We start from the raw sequence: 18,688 nt of genomic DNA, 5'->3' as shown, positions 1-18,688 counted from the left end.
CCTCCTGTAAGAGAATAAATTTCTATTGTTCTAAGCCATCAAGTTTATGATAATTTGTTACAAGAGATACAGAAACTAATATGTGCGTGTGTGCTCAGTTGTGTTTGACTCTCTTCAACCCCATGGATTGTAGCCTGCCGGACTCCTCTCTCCATGGAATTTTTCAGGCAAGAATTCTGGAGTGGACTGTCATTTCTTCCTCCAGGGGATCTTCCCAACCCAGAGACTAAACCCATGTCTCTGGGTATCTCCTGCATTGGCAGGCAGGTTCTTTATCACTGTTCTACCTGGGAATCCCCTAGGAACTATTATAGGCATTGAAAAAATAACATCAGAGAAAACAAAAGTAATAGAAAAGAGTAGAAGATTTTTTTAAAAAACTATAAATATTCAAGAGGTAAGTGAGGTTGTAGGATCCTGGAAATAAGAAAAGACTACTAGAAAAAAATCCATTAGAGATCCAGAAAATGAAAAACTCCAGCAATAGGCTGAATATCAAAGAGCAAAGATTCATCTAAAAGAACAAGCCACACAGTTCTTCTAGATTACAGAGCAAAAAGACAGGGAGAGAATACATGTAAGAACAGTTAGGAGGAATGAAGGTTAGACCTAGGAATTCCAGTGTCAGTCTTATAGTTGAAGAAGTTAACAGAAGAAAGAAGCCCCAAATAAAGGATGAAACTTTTAAGTAGTAGAAAATAAGAGTCCACAGATTATGTGAGCCTACTAAGTGCTAAATAGGATAAATGAGAATAGATCCACACTTAGATTGTCTTTTTATAGTTGTAAAATACCAAGGATAAAAAGATAAATCCTTAAAATACCCAGAGATAAACTTTATGGAGAGGAAAAAACAATTATGAAAGTACTAGAATTAGGTAGATGTCTAATTGTTATTAGCAGTATTGGATATCTAGGAGCAGTAACTTAAAATGAGGGGAAATTATAGCTCTGTATTACCAGAGAAAATGAATGAATTTTTAATTCAAAAGTTTTCCACAGTGGTAGAAACTTTTCTTTCAGTGGTGAATTATACCGAACATTTAATATTCTTCTTGAGAACAGAGAAGGGAACAATTCCAGCCTACTTAAGAAAGATAGAAGAATACTGAAGCCAAAATTGGCGAAGACATTAAAAGAACAGAAAATTATAGACAAATATGTCTCATGAACATAAACGTAAAAATCTTTAACAAAGCCTCTGTTAGAAGTTGAATTGGGCACCCCCCTGCCCCCCACCCCCGCCACAAAAAAATGAATAAAAAATATGGTGAAGTCCATAACCTCTGGTAGCTGTGAATGGGATCTTATTTGGAAGTAAGATCTTTGCTGATGTAGTCAAGTTAAATGATGTTATACTCTATTAGCTGCTGCTGCTGCTGCTCCTGCTAAGTCGCCTCAGTCCTATCCGACTCTGTGCGACCCCATAGACAGCAGCCCACCAGGCTCCCCCGTCCCTGGGATTCTCTGGGCAAGAACACTGGAGTGGGTTGTCATTTCCTTCTCCGATATACTCTGTTAGGGTGGGCCCTAATTCTGGTATGACTGATATTCTTACAAAAGGGAAATTTGGATGCAGACTAACACAGAAGTATGCCATGTAATGATAGAGGCAAGGACTGGCGTGATGAAGCTGTGAACCACGGAGTGCGTAGGATTGCCAGCAACTACCAGAAACTAGGAAAAAGGAAGGAAGGACTTTCCTTCCCTTAGAACTTTCAGAGAGAGTATGGCCCTGCCAATATCTTGATTTCAGGCTGAGCCTCCAGAACTGAGAGAGAATAAATTTCTGTTGTTTTATACCACATGGTTTATGGTACTTTGTTACAGCAGCCTTAGGAAACTGATGCAGCCTCTAAGGCAAATGTTGTAAATCTGACTATAGATTTTTATATAATCTATATGACAAAGGAAGTACAAGCCAAATTAAAGGACAGACAGGAGGAAATATTTGCCATAAATATAATAAACAAAGGATTAGCATCTATAATATATAAAGAACTCCTACAAATCAATAAAAAGACTATGATTAGACATTTTAGTGAAGAAAAAATACTAATGTATACATAATGCATATGAAAAGATGCTTAACCACACTTATAATCGAGAAATAAAAAAATAAGATTGCGTTCTGCATGTTCTGCAAAAGACTTTTTGTTATGTGGGGTATTTTTTAGGGAGCTGGGGAGATTAATGTTGCTTGTTATTGGTGAAGATACTTTTAAAGAGATGCTCATTTACTGGTTTTGGAATACAGTGAGCATTTATTTTAGAAGTTAATTTAACAGCATTTTTAAATGCACTTTCTCCATATTTACCTTGTAGAAATATTCTCACATATGCACAGTGAAGAATGACAAGGATTTCTGTTCAGAATTGTATTTGTTTGAAAAATGGAAAAAAAGAACAGCCTAAATGTACAACAGTAACAGAATAACATAGATTCTGATATACCACATTATGGAATACCTTGGAACAGCAAAAAATTTTTTAGATTATAGAACAGATGTACCTATGTGACACAGTCTTTAAGACATTTAAAGTAACTTGCAGAACATGTATACCAATTGTGTTGGTTTATAAAACTATTTATGTATATAAAAATTTACATAAATATACATCAAATTTGATGTATATAAAAATCGCTCTAACTGCATTGAAAAATCTCTAGGAAGGATAAACCTAAATATTACAGTGTTGATTAGACTGATAAGGGATAATCTGTATTGTTCAGGAAGACTTGCCCTTTGATGTTTTTGTTTACATTTGTTTACAATAAGAGTCTTCAGGTATCTTATACTTAAAAAAAAGAAAACACTTGTACAATGATGCAGTGACTGTGCTCCTTCTGGTTTGGAGCATTGCGTATAATCTAGTTTGACATTCAGAAATTCATCTTTCACATATATGTAATTTATTTAGAAGTAAATATGTATTTACAAAAGGGTTGCAAGAACAGCACAGAGAACTCCCAATTAAGTTCACCCAACTACTCCAGTTGTTAACATTTTACCACATCTGCTTTTTCTTTCACTCAGCCATGATCTTTATTCTTTTTCTGAACCATTTGCAAGTTGTAAACTTACCACCTCTACATTTTCTGTATTTCTCTCTGTTTATATGTACATATAAAAGTAGATTTATGCATTATAAACGCTCAGTTTTACATATTTCTCTGCAGCTTACTTCTCCTTCATCCCCTACTCTCTTCTCAAAAATGTAGGTATCCAAATCAAGAAACTAACACTTACAGCATTACCTTATAATTCATAGAACCCATGCAGATTTCATCAGCTTTCCTGGCAACATCTCCTTTCTCCTTCTGGCTCGGAATCCAATCCAGGATCATAATTACATTTCTGTTTGTGTCTCCTGAGTTTTCTTCAACCTTAAGTTATGCAGGCTTTCCTGGTCTTTCATGACCTTGACAGTTTTAAAAAGTAAAGCCTTTCCTTGTGTATACTTTCTCTCAGCATGTCCATTTGCTGTCCCCTCATGTCCCAACTCAAGACAAGCAGATTTCACAAGAATGGCACAGAGTGCTGTGCTCTTCTGATCGCATTGAAAGAAGGCACCCAGTGCCTAGATGACCTGACCTACCAGTGATATTAATCTTGATCACCTGTCAAGTTTGTGTCTACCAGCTTTCTCCACTGCAGACTTACCACTTTTTTCATTTGTAAGTTGATATATATATTATGAGAAGATCATCAGAGACCATGCCAATATAGTCAGCCCTCTGTTTCCATGGTTCTTCTTTCACAGGTTCAAACAACTGTGGACTAAAGTGACACTTGAATTCGCCCTGTGCTAGCTATCTGCATAGCATTCATGTTGTTCAGTTCAGTTTAGTCGCTCAGTTGTGTCCGACTCTTTGTGACGCCGTGGACTGCACCAGGCTTCCCTGTCCATTGTATTTACGTGTATTTATACAGAGTTTGGGCTTCCCTAGTAGCTCAGCTGGTAAAGAATCTGCCTGTAATGCAGCAGACCCCGGTTTGATTTCTGGGTCAGGAAGATCCCCTGGAGCAGGAATGGGCTACCCACCCCAGTATTCTTGGGCTTCCCTGGTGGCTCAGATGGTAAAGAATCCACCTGCAGTGCAGGAGACCTGGGTTCGATCCCTGGGTTGGGAAGATACCTGAAGGAGGGCATGACAACCCACTCCAGTATTCTTGCCTGGAGAATCCCCATGGACACAGGAGCCTGGCAAGCTACAGTCTGTGGGGTTGCAAAGACTCAGACACGACTGAGCGACTAAGCACAGCACAGCATAGCACACAGAGTTTACATTGTATTGGGTGTTATAAGTAATCTAGAGATGATTTAAAGCATATAGGAAGGTAATGCTTAGCTTATATGCAGATATGATGCCATTTCATAAAAGCAGCTTGAGCATGCATGGTTCTGATATACATGGGGGTCCTGGAACCATACCAAGGGCTGAGGGACAACTGTACCCTGTTCCTCATCAACTTTAGTGTTCATTGGTGATTCCTGCCTGAATCACCTACCACTGTGATGGTTTGTCAGATGGTGATTTTTCTATTTATTATTACTTCTTTTATATTTGTTGGCATCCTACCAAAAAGAGAGCCTTCCTTTCTCTTCCATTGATTTAATCTGTGTGGACTCATGGGCTAGTATTTTAGTAACAAATTTTAGGAACACACTGAATATCATGAATTGTTTTTATGTTCAGACTCATTTTTTTACCAGTGAGAACCCCTTCAAGGGGGCTTCTGTCTCATTTTGGTAAGCTGTCATCATGCTTATTGCACCTCCTTACTGTGGTGGGCTGAGTAATGGTCCTCCACATATACCTGCATTCTAATTCCCTGAACACACCTGGACTATGTGGGTGGGCCCAGTGTAATCACAAGGGTCCTTATAAAGGGAGGGGGTAGCAGTTGGGTCAGAAAAAGGAAAGAAGGCGGCAACAAGACGACAGAAACAGAGGGTCAGAGAGAATGATGTGAAGATGCCTCATTACTGGCCTTGAAGATGGAGGATGGGGTCATGTACTCTTTAACATGGTGAATAGTCCATTTTTACTTCTTGCATATCTTGTATATTGTGAAGAAATCTAAGCATTTCATAGCCTTGCATGAGTTTTTTCTTAAGCTAGAAACTACATTTTCCAAATACTGATATTTTCCCCCTTACTCTCTTGATTTGTAACAATGGTTTTGTTATAGTTACCCTAGAGATGGATGCGTCTGGCCTTCAGTTTTACTTGGGCCACTTTGGAAAACTTAAATTTTAAGTACAAAATAATGTGTCTTTTATAAATTTTGTGATAAAGCTTTGGTATGAGACAGAGATTCAGATGAATGCCTACAAATTACAACAGTCTGACAACACAGACTTTAAGGAAGTGTTTAAGGAAGTGTCAGTAGCAAGGGTAAAATCATCAGTAACCGGTCCATCAAGTAAATCAGTTGCTGTTGTGATTATGTATTTCCAGGACTATAACCTGTATTTTGGGGACACATATAAAACAAATCAGTGTATTGATCCATAACTTATTCAAATTTAGGTCCCAAGGGTCTTGTTTTAAGAGGGACATCTGGCGATGAGAAATTGATACAAGTATAAATTTTGTGTTCAGCCAAACTCAGGTATAAATTCTACAAATGATGCTTCCTAGTGGGGCAGCTGTGAGAAAGACACTTGATTTCTCTAAATTTAAGTTCTTTTATTTCTAGAAGGGAGAAGATAATATAGGATTGTAGGAATTAAATGAGAAAATAAAAATGCTGTACATACATCCAATAAATGGAAGCTGCCATTAGTAAGAATAATTTTAGTTACCGAAAGCAGCTTTGGCTGTTGTCATTCAGGCTCTGGCTCCTTTACGACCCCCTGGGCTCTAGCCCACCGGGTTCCTCTGTGCATGGGATTTCTCAGGCAAGGATACTGGTGGTGGTTGTTCAGTTGCTAAGTTATGTCCAACTCTTTGTGACTCCGTAGACTGTAGCTGGCCATGTTCCTCTGTCCATGGAATACTCCAGGCAAGAGTACTGGAGTCGGTTGCCATTTCCTCCTCCAGGGGATCTTCCCAACCCAGGGATCAAACCTGAGTCTCCTGCATTGCCTGCATTGGCAGGTGAATTCTTTACCACTGAACCGCTGGGGAAGCTCCAAGGATGCTAGAATGGGTAGTTATTCCCTTCTCCAGGGGATCTTCCCAAGCCAAGGGTCGAACCCAGGTCTCCTACATTGCAGGCAGATTCTTTACTGTCTGAGCCACCAGGGAATACCAAGAATACTGGAGCAGGGTTGCTATTTCCTTCTCCAGGGGAACTTCTAATTCAGGGATCAAACCTGCATCTCCTACCTTGGCAGGTGAATTCTTTACACTGAGCTACCAAGGAAGCCCCTAAAACAATGAATTATAGTGCCTGGCACGCGCGGTTCACAGGCTTGCAAAGAGTGGGACACGACAGAGCAACTGAACTGAACTGATAGTACCAATCAGTCTGGTGAAAATCACAAAGCATCCCTTCTTACTAATCCTTCCATCAGCAATAGATTGAGGTTATTTGTCACTCTTTGTTTCTTTTAAGAAATGTTAGAGTGCACATGGGATTAATCGAACTGTATTTAGTTATATACAGTAAAATATCTAATCAGTTAGGAGACACATTACGTTGATACTAAAGTGGTGTATGTCCTTAAGGGTTCCATGTCGGTGTTCTTGCTGAATTCACCATTGTTTCAGGGATGCAGTGTCTTTAAACAATTGTTGGATTTTTGCTGTTAGTTGACAGTGTAACCATGGCCACAATTAGTTTGATACCAACGTGGTTATTGTATAACTACTTTAGATTATAATTTAACTTTGGTAATGTAGGGACTATTTTCCAGTTTTAGTAGTTTCTATTGAAGTAAGAGTCTAGAAAGGAGAAAAGTGTTTTCAAATGTGTGCCTTTTACATTTTACATCAAGTGGCTAGGCCATAGAGAAATGATCTTGAGTCAGTTGTTAGAAAACAGATAAAATCGGAAATTAAGATTTTGTTCTTTAATAAGACTGGACAGATTATTTCACCATAATGGCAACATCTGCCAGGGAAATTAAAATAAAATTTCCTCCCTACGGAGATTCTGCCTGCTCGAGCTAAAGCTGTGTATATACAGGGAATGCCAGGAAATTCTGACATATTGTTGGAGCAAACACTTCAAAAATATCTTGTGTTTTTTCTGTTATAGCAACTTCACTGTGTGGTGGTTGGAAGTGAAAATGCCAAGCGATATTTTGAAGCAGTTCAAGGATCAAAAGAGCATCGAGGAGAACTTTTTGGGGTCTATAATCTCTTCAAACTGAGGTCCCAAGGGTCTTGTCTTACAAGGGACATCCTGGAGGTGTGAAATTTTTCTTTGATCTTTTCAGTATTTTAAGTATGGTTTTCTACCTCAGGAAAATTGCTGGTGCCTTTTCAGAGAAATTTTTGGTTTTCTTCATAAAAAAGTCCTATATTTAGAATTTCTACTTTTAGAGAAATTGGAAATGAATTATTATACCTCTAATCTAAGATTTTCCCCATGCATAGTTAAATTCAGATACATATACAAGGTAGTATGACCTTCCAAGGCCATTTTCAGACTGGTAAAGAGAAATTTATCATTTGGAAAATAGCTGTTGAAGTCAGGAACTAAAAAAAGAGACTTTCCTAAGTAAACAAAAATATAAAATGTGTTTTGATTAAAAGTTACTAAATACTCCCTGAGATGCACTCTCATGTCTTGTGGAGACTTTCTTTTTCTGTTCCCAGTAAAAATTACACACCAATATTTCAGACTCTCCCAGTTGTGTTCATCCTCAGGATACAGATGTTTCTTATTCTTAACAGGATATTTATATCCTTTAAAAAAACTTTTAAATTCTTTAATATACTAGAATACTAAGAATATTAGCCTATGTTTTAGTTAATATTGATATGAGTATTGTGAAATCTTGGGCTATCATTTGTTTTCAATCCCTTCATCATAAAGCTGAGAAAACTGAGTCTTGAAAAACTTAAGGATATTTCCCTTAACTTCCAGGACTTTGTAGTAAAACCTTAATGTACTTCATTTATTTAATAGTACTGTAAAAACAGTTCAAGAAGCTATTAGTCTCTGTCCTTAAAGAGCTTAGACCATGTTTATGGGATATGGAAGAGAACATTTATATAATGTACACGTAACATTGGTGAGCATATGTTAAGTCAGTTCGGTAGAGGTTCAAATGTGATCACCAATGGATGGAGAAGAGGAAGGTATGTATGATTTGTATGTCGTGAATATTACAACTGTTATACAATGTCTGATGTATACTGCTGAGTTTTATTTTATAGTAATTATTTGATTCTGAATTGAGTGACCCATTTAAGGTTCCCCTTTTTCTTGTTTCGTATATGCTGGTTCTTTCATGGACTTCTTGATTCCTCTTCTCTAATCAATAACCTTGTCTGTCCTTCAGGTCCCCCTCAGATCGTACCTCCATCACAGAGCACTGCGCAACATATGTACATTTGTGTTTCTAATTTGAGATCATTATCTGTAAAATATATTCATATTATATTACTTTTCCTGTTTTCTGTTGTTGTTCAGTTGCTAAGTCCTGCCTGGCTCTGCAGCCCCATGGACTGCAGTATGCCATGCTTCCCTGTCCTTCACTCAGTTCAGTTCACTCACTCAGTCATGTCCGGCTCTTTGTGACCCCATGGACTGCAGCATCCCAGGCCTCCCTGTCTATCACCAACGCAGAGTTTACTCAGACTCATGCCCATTGAGTCAGTGATGCCATCCAACCATCTCATCCTCTGTCATCCCTTCCTCCTCCCGCCTTCAATCTTTCCCAGCATCAGGATCTTTTCCAGTGAGTCAGTTCTTTGTATTAGGTGACCAAAGTATTAGAGTGTCAGCTTCAGCATCAGTCCTTCCATGAATATTCAGGACTGATTTCCTTTAGGATAGACTGGTTGAATCTCTTTGCTGTCCAAGGGACTCTCAAGAGTCTTTTCCAACTCCACAATTCAAAAGCGTCAGTTCTTCGGCCCTCAGCTTTCTTTATAGCCAACTCTCACATCCATACATGGCTACTGGAAAAACTATAGCCTTGACTAGACGGACCTGTGTTGGCAAAATAATGTCTCTGCTTTTTAATATGCTGTCTAGGTTGGTTATAACTTTTCTTCCAAGAAAAGGTCCTCTTCCAAGGAGCAAGCATCTTTTAATTTCATGGCTGCAGTCACCATCTACAGTGATTTTGGACCCCCAGAAATAAAGTCTCTCACTGTTTCCACTGTTTCCCCATCTATTTGCCATGAAATGATGGGACCAGATGCCATGATCTTGGTTTTCTGAATGTTGAGTTTCAAGCCAGCTGTTTCACTCTCCTCTTTCACTTTCATCAAGAGGCTCTTTAGTTCTTCTTCACTTTCTGCCATAAGGGTAATGTCATCTGCATATCTAAGGTTATTGATACTGATTATTAGGATATTGATATTGCCAGGTTATTCTCCTGGCAGTCTTGATTCCAGCTTGTGCTTCATCCAGCCCAGCATTTCTCATGATGTACTCTACCTATAAATTAAATAAGCAGGGTGACAAAATACAGCCTTGACATACTCCTTTCCTATTTGGAACCAGTCTGTTGTCCCATGTCCAGTTCTAACTGTTGCTTCCTGACCTGCATACAGATTTCTCAAGAGGCAGGTAAGGTGGTCTGGTATTTCCATCTCTTGAAGAATTTTCCACAGTTTGTTGTGATCCACACAGACAAAGGCTTTGGCATTGTCAATAAAACAGAAGTAGATGTTTTTCTGGAACTTTCTTGCTTTTCTGATGATCCATTGGATTTTCGCAATTTGATCTCTGGTTCCTTTGCCTCTCCTAAATCCAGCTTGAACATCTGGAAGTTCACGGTTCATATACTGTTAAAGCCTGGCTTGGAGAATTTTAAGCATTACTTTGCTAACATGTGAGATGAGTGCAGTTACGTGGTAGTTTGAGCATTCTTTGGTATTGCCTTTCTTTGGGATTGGAATGAAAACACCTCTTCTATCCTGTGGCCACTGCTGAGTTTTCTAAATTTGCTAGCATATTGAGTGCAGCACTTCCACAGCATCATTTTTTACTAGCCTTCATTTATCTTTTACTATCCTTCACTATCTCCTGGAGTTTGCTCAAATCTTGTCCATTGAGTTGGTCGTGCCATCTCATCTTCTGCCGTCTCCTTCTCCTCTTGCCCTCAGTCTTTTCTCGCATCAGGGTCTTTTCCAGTGAGTTGGCTCTTCATGTCAGATGGACAGAGTATTGAAGATTCAGCTTCAGCATCAGTCCTTCCAATGAATGTTCAGGGTTGATTTTCTTTAGCATTGACTGATTGGATCTCCTTGCTGTCCAAGGAACCCTCAAGAGTCTTTTCCAGCACCACAGTTATAAAACATCAATTCTTTGTGCTCAGCCTTCCTGTTTTCTGCTATATATCAAATAGTTTTGTTCTCTGTTTTTAATCAGCATAGCCGCTGTTCCTCTGTTAAAAAACTGTTATGTAAGATATTGCATTTGACAGGTTATTAGACAGAAAGTTCTCTTATTCTCAGGTTGTCCTCAAAATATGGTATTTTTCCTCCAGGATTGTTTATTAATGACAGGACCCTCCATAATCTTATATTTTGTTTATGGGAGAATATGCTTAACTTCTCTCTAGGAATCTCATTGGCATTCAATTATTAAATTAAATTTTGAATTAAAATTGCTCATTTGTTATCAGTCAGAATTTAGTAGATTCATGTTGTGCTTTTGGCCAGATTACATTTTTAAATATTATTAGTCCAAGCCCTATATAAGGGAAGCATATATCATAAAGTAAAAGAAGTGTTTTACTTCCTGTGATACATTTTTAATTTTTCAAGGTTGTAGAAAAATCCCTTTTTAAATGTTCTAAGATATAGAAATTTGAATTTATAGAGTGCTTTTACTATGACGATTTCTGGGCATTTTAGTTCTATTTGACAGTGACTTTCTTTTAATGGTTTCCCTTTAAAATATATATGTTGATAACTAATTTCACAAATATTGAGTATGTGTGAAATGTCCAGTATTATACATCATAGAGCTGCTGCTGCTGCTAAGTCACTTCAGTTGTGTCCGACTATGTGCGAACCCATAGACAGCAGTCCACCAGGCTCCCCCATCCCTGGGATTCTCCAGGCAAGAACACTGGAGTGGGTTGCCATTTCCTTTTCCAATGCAGGAAAGTAAAAAGTGAAAGTGAAGTTGCTCAGTCGTGTCCGACTCTTCACGACCCCATGGACTTGCAGCCTACCAGGCTCTTCCGTCCATGGGATTTTCCAGGCAGGAATACTGGAGTGGGGTGCCACTGCCTTCTCTGATCATAGAGCTGCTGCTGCTGCTGCTAAGTCACTTCAGTCGTGTCCAACTCTGTGTGACCCCAGAGACGGCAGCCCACCAGGCTCCCCCGTCCCTGGGATTCTCCAGGCAAGAACACTGGAGTGGGTTGCCATTTCCTTCTCCAGTGCATGAAAGTGAAAAGTGAAAGTGAAGTCACTCAGTCGTATCTGACTTTAAGCGACCCCATGGACTGCAGCCCGCCAGGTTCTTCCATCCATGGGATTTGCCAGGCAAGAGTACTAGGGTGGGATACCATTGCTTTCTCTGGATCATAGAGCTAGGCGTACAGAAATTAATAAAATAGATTAAAAGTCCTATCTATAAAAATTTACATTCTATTTGGGAGAAACAAATAATATAGAGAAAAAAAAACTGAATTTAGTATATCATGATGACAGAATCTAAAGATAAATATAGAGCAAGTAGAAGATGAATAAATTCTGGAGATGTAATACACAGCATGGTGAGTATTGTCAACAATACTATGTTATATACCCCAAAACTGCCTAAGGACCAGATCTTAATTGTTCTCACCACATGAAAGAAATGATATTATATGATACATTAGAGGTGTTAGCTAAAGCTGTGATGGTAATCATATTACAGCATATGTGCATGTGTACTCAAGTCACGTCTGACTCTTTGTGGCTCAGTGGACTGTAGCCCACTGGGCTCCTTTGTCCCTGGGTTGCCATTTCCTACTCCAGGGGATCTTCCTGACCCAAGGATCAAACCCATGTCTTTTGCATTTCCTGCATTGCTAGGCGAATTCTTTACCACTGAGCCACTTGAGAAGCCCCCCATTACAATATATAAACATATGAAATTAATACCTTGTAGACCTTAAATATACATGCTGTAATATGTAAAGCATATCTAAAAAAAGAAAAAAAAATAGAGCCAGGAAACAAAGTGGGGAGACTGCCAAGAAAAGAGCATTGCAATTTTAGATGGAGTAGCCAAGGAAGCATTCACTGTGAGATTGCATTTGACTCTTTGAAGAGACAAGGAAGAAGTGTTTTAGACAGAAAAACAATGCAAAGACCCTCAGAGAGGAGCATGCTCAGCATGATTTCAAAATGGCAAGGAAGCCAAAGTAGCCAGAGTGTAGTAAACAAGAGAGCCAAAGATGGGGCCAGTGAGATGACAGGAAGCCGGATCCTGTAGGAACTTTGGCTTTGACTTTGAGTGAGAACAAAAGCAATTGGAGTTCTGAACAGCAGAATGACATAGTGTAATCTATACTGTTTATTCTAAAGATTAAGAATTGGACTATAGAAGTATAAGAACAGAAGCAAGAAGCCAGGTAGGGAGATACTGCAACAATCTAGCCAAGAGTTGGTGGTTTGGGCCAGAGGATAGTGGTGTGTACCCTGAGGCACTGATAGGATCTGCTGATGCAGTAGATATAAGGTATGTAGAAAAAGCAATTAAGGATGACACTATACAGTCAGCAAAAACAAGACCAGGAGCTGACTGTGGCTCAGATCATGAACTCCTTATTGCCAAATTCAGACTTAAATTGAAGGTGGGGAAAACCACTAGACCATTCAGGTATGACCTAAATCAAATCCCTTATGATTATACAGTGGAAGTGAGAAATAGATTTAAGGGACTAGATCTGATAGACAGAGTGCCTGATGAACTATGGACTGAGGTTCGTGACATTGTACAGGAGACAGGGATCAAGACCATCCTCATTGAAAAGAAATGCAAAAAAGCAAAATGGCTGTCTGAGGTGGCCTTACAAATAGCTGTGAAAAGAAGAGAAGCAAAAAGCAAAGGAAAAAAGGAAAGATATAAGCATCTGAATGTAGAGTTCCAAAGAATAGCAAGGAGAGATAAGAAAGCCTTCCTCAGCGATCAATGCAAAGAAATAGAGGCAAACAACAGAAAGGGAAAGACTAGAGATCTCTTCAAGAAAATTAGAGATACCAAGGGATCATTTCATGGAAAGATGGACTCAATAAAGGACAGAAATGGTATAGACCTAACAGAAGCAGAAGATATTAAGAAGAGGTGGCAAGGATACACAGAAGAACTGTTCAAAAAGAGCTTCACTGCCGGGGTCCAGCCCCTGCAGGATCTAGGGGAACCTGAAGGAAGAATGGCGTCTGCGGATGATTTAGAGAGAGATAAGGAAAGAATATTGTAGATAAGAAAGTAGAGGAGAGAAAGAGGCTGATATTTTTTGGTTTACATAGAAAGCGAATAAAACTTTGGGACAAGAAGTTTGCCCTGTTTACAGAGGCCACAGGTGCCTTCCTGGTCTCCCGAGTGAAGACGCAGAGCGTCTTCCCGTTCAGGTCTTAGAAACCCAGGCAGATAAGTGAACGCAGGGAGCCTCTATGCTCCAAGGGATCAGCCTGAAAAAGAAAGTAAGAGAGAAAGAAAGGAAAACATGGGGTGACCAAGCTTCTTTAAGCGAGGCCCAATAGCTTTACTATTTTTTTTTTTAATTTATTTTTTTAATTTTAAAATCTTTAATTCTTACATGCGTTCCCAAACATGACCCCCCCTCCCACCTCCCTCCCCACAACATCTCTCTGGGTCATCGCCATGCACCAGCCCCAAGCATGCTGCACCCTACGTCAGACATGGACTGGCGATTCAATTCTTACATGATAGTATACATGTTAGAATTCCCATTCTCCCAAATCATCCCACCCTCTCCCTCTCCGAGTCCAAAAGTCCATTATACACATCTGTGTCTTTTTTCCTGTCTTACATACAGGGTCGTCATTGCCATCTTCCTAAATTCCATATATATGTGTTAGTATACTGTATTGGTGTTTTTCTTTCTGGCTTACTTCACTCTGTATAATTGGCTCCAGTTTCATCCATCTCATCAGAACTGATTCAAATGAATTCTTTTTAACGGCTGAGTAATACTCCATTGTGTATATGTACCACAGCTTTCTTATCCATTCATCTGCTGATGGACATCTAGGTTGTTTCCATGTCCTGGCTATTATAAACAGTGCTGCGATGAACATTGGGGTACATGTGTCTCTTTCAATTCTGGTTTCCTCGGTGTGTATGCCCAGCAGTGGGATTGCTGGGTCATAAGGTAGTTCTATTTGCAATTTTTTAAGGAATCTCCACACTGTTCTCCATAGTGGCTGTACTAGTTTGCATTCCCACCAACAGTGTAAGAGGGTTCCCTTTTCTCCACACCCTCTCCAGCATTTATTGCTTGCAGATTTTTGGATCACAGCCATTCTGACTGGTGTGAAGTGGTACCTCATTGTGGTTTTGATTTGCATTTCTCTAATAATGAGTGATGTTGAGCATCTTTTCATGTGTTTGTTAGCCATCCATATATCTTCTTTGGAGAAATGTCTATTTAGTTCTTTGGCCCATTTTTTGATTGGGTCGTTTATTTTTCTGGAGTTGAGCTGCATAAGTTGCTTGTATATTTTTGAGATTAGTTGTTTGTCAGTTGCTTCATTTGCTGTTATTTTCTCCCATTCAGAAGGCTGTCTTTTCACCTTGCTTATAGTTTCCTTTGTTGTGCAGAAGCTTTTAATTTTAATTAGATCCCATTTGTTTATTTTTGCTTTTATTTCCAGAATTCTGGGAGGTGGATCATAGAGGATCCTCCTGTGATTTATTTCTGAGAGTGTTTTGCCTATATTCTCCTCTAGGAGTTTTATAGTTTCTGATCTTACATTTAGATCTTTAATCCATTTTGAGTTTATTTTTGTGTGCGGTGTTAGAAAGTGATCTAGTTTCATTCTTTTACAAGTGGTTGACCAGTTTTCCCAGCACCACTTGTTAAAGAGATTGTCTTTACTCCATTGTATATTCTTGCCTCCTTTGTCAAAGATAAGGTGTCCATATGTGTGTGGATTTATTTCTGGGCTTTCTATTTTGTTCCATTGATCTATATGTCTGTCTTTGTGCCAGTACCATACTGTCTTGATGACTGTGGCTTTGTAGTAGAGCCTGAAGTCAGGCAAGTTGATTCCTCCCGTTCCATTCTTCTTTCTCAAGATTGCTTTGGCTATTCGAGGTTTTTTGTATTTCCATACAAATCTTGAAATTATTTGTTCTAGTTCTGTGAAAAATGTGGCTGGTAGCTTGACAGGGATTGCATTGAATTTGTAAATTGCTTTGGGTAGTATACTCATTTTCACTATATTGATTCTTCCGATCCATGAACATGGTATATTTCTCCATCTATTAGTGTCCTCTTTGATTTCTTTCATCAGTGTTTTATAGTTTTCTATATATAGGTCTTTAGTTTCTTTAGGTAGATATATTCCTAAGTATTTTATTCTTTTCGTTGCAATGGTAAATGGAATTGTTTCCTTAATTTCTTTTTCTACTTTCTCATTATTCGTGTATAGGAATGCAAGGGATTTCTGTGTGTTGATTTTATATCCTGCAGCTTTACTATATTCATTGATGATCTCTAGTAATTTTCTGGTGGAGTCTTTAGGGTTTTCCATGTAGAGGATCATGTCATCTGCAAACAGTGATAGTTTTACTTCTTCTTTTCCAATTTGGATTCCTTTTATTTCTTTTTCTGCTCTGATTGCTGTGGCCAAAACTTCCAGAACTATGTTGAATAGTAGCGGTGAAAGTGGACACCCTTGTCTTGTTCCTGACTTTAGGGGAAATGCTTTCAATTTTTCACCATTGAGGATAATGTTTGCTGTGGGTTTGTCATAGATAGCTTTTATTATGTTGAGGTATGTTCCTTCTATTCCTGCTTTCTGGAGAGTTTTTATCATAAATGGATGTTGAATTTTGTCAAAGGCCTTCTCTGCATCTATTGAGATAATCATATGGTTTTTATTTTTCAATTTGTTAATGTGGTGAATTACATTGATTGATTTGCGGATATTGAAGAATCCTTGCATCCCTGGGATAAAGCCCACTTGGTCATGGTGTATGATCTTTTTAATGTGTTGTTGGATTCTGATTGCTAGAATTTTGTTGAGGATTTTTGCATCTATGTTCATCAGTGATATTGGCCTGTAGTTTTCTTTTTTTGTGACATCTTTGTCAGGTTTTGGTATTAGGGTGATGGTGGCCTCACAGAATGAGTTTGGAAGTTTACCTTCCTCTGCAATTTTCTGGAAGAGTTTGAGGAGGATAGGTGTTAGCTCTTCTCGAAATTTTTGGTAGAATTCAGCTGTGAAGCCATCTGGACCTGGGCTTTTGTTTGCTGGAAGATTTCTGATTACCGTTTCAATTTCCGTGCTTGTGATGGGTCTGTTAAGATTTTCTATTTCTTCCTGGTTCAGTTTTGGAAAATTGTACTTTTCTAAGAATTTGTCCATTTCTTCCACGTTGTCCATTTTATTGGCATACAACTGCTGATAGTAGTCTCTTATGATCCTTTGTATTTCTGTGTTGTCTGTTGTGATCTCTCCATTTTCATTTCTAATTTTATTGATTTGATTTTTCTCTCTTTGCTTCTTGATGAGTCTGGCTAATGGTTTGTCAATTTTATTTATCCTTTCAAAGAACCAGCTTTTGGCTTTGTTGATTTTTGCTATGGTCTCTTTTGTTTCTTTTGCATTTATTTCTGCCCTAATTTTTAAGATTTCTTTCCTTCTACTCACTCTGGGGTTCTCCAACTCTTCCTTTTCTAGTTGCTTTAGTTGTAGAGTTAGGTTGTTTATTTGACTTTTTTCTTGTTTCTTGAGGTATGCCTGTATTGCTATGAACTTTCCTCTTAGCACTGCTTTTATAGTGTCCCACAGGTTTTGGGTTGTTGTGTTTTCATTTTCATTAGTTTCTATGCATATTTTGATTTCTTTTTTGATTTCTTCTGTGATTTGTTGGTTATTCAGAAGTGTGTTGTTCAACCTCCATATGTTGGAATTTTTAATAGTTTTTCTCCTGTAATTGAGATCTAATCTTAATGCATTATGGTCAGAAAAGATGCTTGGAATGATTTCGATTTTTTTGAATTTATCAAGTTTAGATTTATGGCCCAGGATGTGATCTATCCTGGAGAAGGTTCCATGAGCACTTTAAGTCCAAGAAACACAGAGAGTTCCAAATAGGATTAACCCAAGGCGAAACACCCCAAGACACATATTAATCAAATTAACAAAGATCAAACACAAAGAACAAATATTAAAAGCAGCAAGGGAAAAACAACAAATAACACACAAGGGGATTCCCATAAGGATAACAGCTGATCTTTCAATAGAAACTCTTCAGGCCAGGAGAGAATGGCAAGACATACTTAAAGTGATGAAAGACAATAACCTACAGCCCAGATTACTGTACCCAGCAAGGATCTCATTCAAATACAAAGGAGAAATCAAAAGCTTTACAGACAAGCAAAAGCTGAGAGAATTCAGCACCACCAAACCAGCTCTCCAACAAATTCTAAAGGATATTCTCTAGAAAGGAAACACGAAAAGGGTGTATAAACCCGAACCCAAAACAACAAAGTAAATGGTAACGGGATCATACTTATCAATAATCACCTTAAACGTAAATGGGTTGAACGTCCCAACCAAAAGACAAAGACTGACTGAATGGATACAAAAACAAGACCCCTCTATATGCTGCTTACAAGAGACCCACCTCAAAACAAGGGACACATACAGACTGAAAGTGAAGGGCTGGAAAAAGATATACCACGCAAATAGAGACCAAAAGAAAGCAGGAGTGGCAATACTCATATCCGATAAAATAGACTTTAAAACAAAGGCTGTGAAAAGAGACAAAGAAGGCCACTACATAATGATCAAAGGAACAATCCAAGAAGAAGATATAACAATTATAAATATATACGCACCCAATATAGGAGCACCGCAATATGTGAGACAAATGCTAACAAGTATGAAAGGGGAAATCAACAATAACACAATAATAGTGGGAGACTTTAATACCCCACTCACACCTATGGACAGATCAACTAAACAGAAAATTAACAAAGAAACGCAAACTTTAAACGATGCATTAGATCAGTTAGATCTAATTGATATCTACAGGACATTTCACCCCAAAACAATGAATTTCACCTTTTTTTCAAGCTTTACTATTAAAAGGTAGTTTTATACCTTGTCTTATACATAGAGGGAAATGAAAGATGCAAAGCCATACAGAGTCAGCCCAAACATTACATCTATTTTGTCTTTATCGAAACCAGGATTATTTTTGCAAACCTTTTCCAAAAACAATATCATGTACATTATCTTCTGGCCTTGGAGGCCTGTGAACATTTTATGACCCTCTTTTGATAAAGGCTTCTCAACCAGAAAACTTATTTTCTCTTGAAATGTTTTTTCTTATATTTCTAATCTATGTCA

The 18,688-nt window shown here is 38.3% G+C and overlaps 1 protein-coding gene across 2 annotated transcripts in view; it reads left to right on the top strand.

Moving 5' to 3' along the window:
• ERCC6L2 (ERCC excision repair 6 like 2) overlaps nt 1-18,688 on the top strand; it is a 162,506-nt gene that overhangs the window by 97,661 nt on the left and 46,157 nt on the right. For both annotated transcript variants that reach the window (XM_069575743.1, XM_069575744.1), the window contains exon 14: nt 7,215-7,367. In XM_069575743.1, the coding sequence (XP_069431844.1) occupies nt 7,215-7,367 (153 nt within the window). The remainder of the gene's footprint in view (nt 1-7,214; nt 7,368-18,688) is intronic.

The sequence above is a fragment of the Ovis canadensis genome, chromosome 2 (assembly GCF_042477335.2).
Source record: "Ovis canadensis isolate MfBH-ARS-UI-01 breed Bighorn chromosome 2, ARS-UI_OviCan_v2, whole genome shotgun sequence".
NCBI lineage: Eukaryota > Metazoa > Chordata > Mammalia > Artiodactyla > Bovidae > Ovis > Ovis canadensis.
Note: the sequence above shows the minus strand (reverse complement) of the source record. Positions and strands in the feature narration are given on the sequence as shown.